The sequence below is a fragment of the Triticum aestivum genome, unplaced genomic scaffold, assembly GCF_018294505.1.
Source record: "Triticum aestivum cultivar Chinese Spring unplaced genomic scaffold, IWGSC CS RefSeq v2.1 scaffold66081, whole genome shotgun sequence".
Lineage (NCBI taxonomy): Eukaryota > Viridiplantae > Streptophyta > Magnoliopsida > Poales > Poaceae > Triticum > Triticum aestivum.
In genome coordinates this window covers 906-4,012 of record NW_025225459.1, presented here as the reverse complement: position 1 = coordinate 4,012, position 3,107 = coordinate 906, and the positions used below count along the sequence as shown (strand labels likewise).

Sequence of the window (3,107 nt, the reverse complement as noted above, 5' to 3'; positions counted from 1 at the left end):
TATTACTTATGTTATGAAAAATATTGATATTTGGGGGGATCAGTGAAGTTGCTAAAGGCAGTGAGGCAAAATCAGTATGAACAAAACCATCCATCATCTGGGGAAAGCACGGCAGGAGGAGAAGAGAAAAAGAGCATGTACATACCTTCTCATCAGAACCGGCACTGCCAACTACATAGCAACCTGTGATCTTGGCAAGCTGCCCGACAAGTTGTCCGACGGCGCCTGATGCTGCCGAGATAAACAGATAGTCGCCCTTTTTTGGCTTGGACACATCGAAAAATCCAGCATATGCAGTAAGGCCTGGCATGCCTGAATTATGAAAAATTTGCATTATGAATACCTGAACACATGGTATACTACACTACTTTACATATTGATTTGATAAATGCCACTCGAATTCTGGCGATTCCGAGAAACGCCACTACAATTTCCAAACTTTGAAAAATGCCATTTGCAGTGGCATTTTTGAATGTCTGAAGTGGCGTTTTTCAAAGTTTGCAAAAATTGCAATGGCGTTTTCAAAGTTTGAAAATTCCAGTGGCATTTCTCAGAATCGCCAGAATTCGAGTGGCATTTATCCAATTAACCCTTACATATTCTATCATGAATGCATGATGAACTAGGTTTCAGTGCTTAGTGAATCAAGGTTGCCTTATTTGGTTGATTATAGCAAGTGTTCTTATAGTAACAAACAACCAGACAAGTAATATATAGTGAACACACCGAGAACACCTAAGTAGTACGACAGCGGTAATTCGGGATGGTTGATCTTGAAAAGCGAATCCGGAGTAGTGATCAAGGTGTATTCTTCACATGCTGTCATTCCCCACACCAGATCACCGGCCTTGTAATCCGGGTGCCCGGATTCTACCACCTTGCTGACACCGAAAGTCGGTATAATCTGGTAGGATTCAAAGGAGGAACCAAAATGTCAAGGATTTCGGCGGGGAAATATTTCTGAAAAGGGGATCCTGAATCCAGGCCCATCCATTTGCACAACTGCTGATTAGATTACAGTGAAAACATACACTGTACCTCCCCTGGGACGTAGTCCGGGACGTAGCTGGGCTCCTTGTGGTTGGTCATCCGGCTGCGCATGTAGGGATCGCAGGAGAGGTAGAGATTCTTCACCATCACCGCCGCCGACCCTGGCGGCACGGCCACGCGCGCCGTCGCCGTGACGAGCTCCATGTCGTCCTCGGTGGGGAACCCCGTCACGTGCCGCTTCTGGATCACGCTCCTGTTGCTCACCTCCACCGCCGCCGCCGCCATAGTTTCCTCTCTTTCTTCGACGTACGCAACGCATCGGTGAGCATGTGATTTTCAGATATATATCTAACGCGTTCGGGAGGGTATGTTTCGTGCGTGGCGGATGGAGATCGAGCGGGTGGTGGGCGCAGCCGGCCGGCCGGCAGATAAAACTGCCGCCAGACAACCCTCGTCCTCTCCGCCGCGGCATCATCAACAGAAGAAACACAAGATTCTTGCTCTGTCGACTTGCGTGAATTAATTAAACTAGATACACGACAATAAACGGCAGGCTGGTTTCAAACAAGAGCTTTGTCTATGAGACACGGGGCCACCCTTGTGGTTGTGGACTTGGATGTGCATAGCAAAAACAAAATCCTCCACCAGCTATACCAGGGATGGCATGAGAAGCGAAACGTGTCCATACCTGATAATTGTGTCTTTTGGCAACGGAGATAGGCGACTTCCACTATAGGAAAAACATATTTTGTTCTTTGTCTTTTGTTTCTTGGTAAGCCAAGTTATTTTAACGGCTTCTCGGCTTATAGCGTTTTAAGCCGTGTGTTGGAGTCAAGGCACGCGGCGAAGAACTGGTCCTCGGCTTACCACCAAGAACACGTGGCACCGTTGTACGCATTCTCTGTACAGTCGCTGCCAGGCTCAAAGAGATGGGTCCTCTGTACACATTCGATAAGGTTCTCAGTCCGCCTGCTCTTCTGCCTCTTCCACACAGTCACGATTCTCCATTTGCCGGGCAATAAACGATCCAGAAGCTTGGTCCTGCTTTGTATCTGCGCTTACCGATAGAAATAACTCGAGGGCTGGTATGCTCGGGGTTAAGGATATGCCATTAGACTTCATATCAGGATCAGCCTTATTTGCGGTCAAAAGACTCTCAGACAAGAATCCCGTTACAACCAATACAGACTCCCTCAATCAACTTACAACGCAATTTCCTAACAAAAGTTGTATTTTGTTATACTCCAATCTCTCATGCATACTCTATAGGAGTATAATATGCAGAGGAAGTACATGCATCAACTTCATAGTTCTCAATAACAGTAGTTCATATAGGATATGGGTTGAACCAGTGAAGTGCCTACCATTTATACTACTATGATTACTATGGCTGGAACGGTCGTCATACAACTTTGGTGAACATACCTGACTTTGTCATGCAGAAGGGCGATCATATATACAACTAAGGCAGCCATATAACTTGTATGTTCAACCAACTCATGAGATTAGCACACCAAAAAGCTCTAAAATGAAAATACAAATTTGGAAACTATACGTACGCCTTACGGGTAGAGTACATTCTAGTCTTAAACATGTATTTGTAACATCATTATCTAATTTAAAAATACGCCCTTGACCCAAGGTATAAAAATTAGCAATTTGAAAGTATTGTCATGTGGAAAATGCTCCACCCCAAACACTAGACACCAGCGCCTCCCTCCCCTCTTGCCATCTCCACAGGGCAAGGCCCGTGCGCCTTCCATCTCCAAACCACACCTCTCATGCTTCCCTCCCCACATCAGCAGTGGTGTTGCGAGCCTACGTCGTGGTGGTGCGCCCAACACCTCCTCCTTTGTCCCTCCCTTAGACGTTCTCAACCGGATCATTGCTTCACTTAGCCTGATCAGGGCCTCCGCATGCACGGTCCTCTTCAGTTGTTGCAGGATAATGGCCTCATCTCAAAGTGATGCACCATCATCCATCGGCGGTTTTAGGTTGGATTTGCGTGCCTCGTCGCCGTATCCGGTGCTCAGCCCTCCCTTGCGTCCTGATATGTCCCCTTCATCCAATCATCCTTGTGTTGCTATATGAGGTTGCGGGTTTTTGGTTGTTTTTGT

The 3,107-nt window shown here is 46.7% G+C and overlaps 1 protein-coding gene across 1 annotated transcript; it reads right to left on the bottom strand.

The window, feature by feature from the left end:
* Positions 1–145: 145 nt before the first annotated feature.
* On the bottom strand, positions 146–1,275 carry LOC123172217 (2-alkenal reductase (NADP(+)-dependent)-like; the record flags this gene model as incomplete). The annotated part of the gene is made up of 3 exons (XM_044589225.1): positions 1,039–1,275; positions 727–904; positions 146–312 (listed from the first exon to the last, which is right to left on the bottom strand). Coding segments are annotated over exons 1-3 (582 nt in total), but the record flags the coding sequence as incomplete, so codon positions are not given.
* Between the last annotated feature and the right edge of the window lie 1,832 nt (positions 1,276–3,107).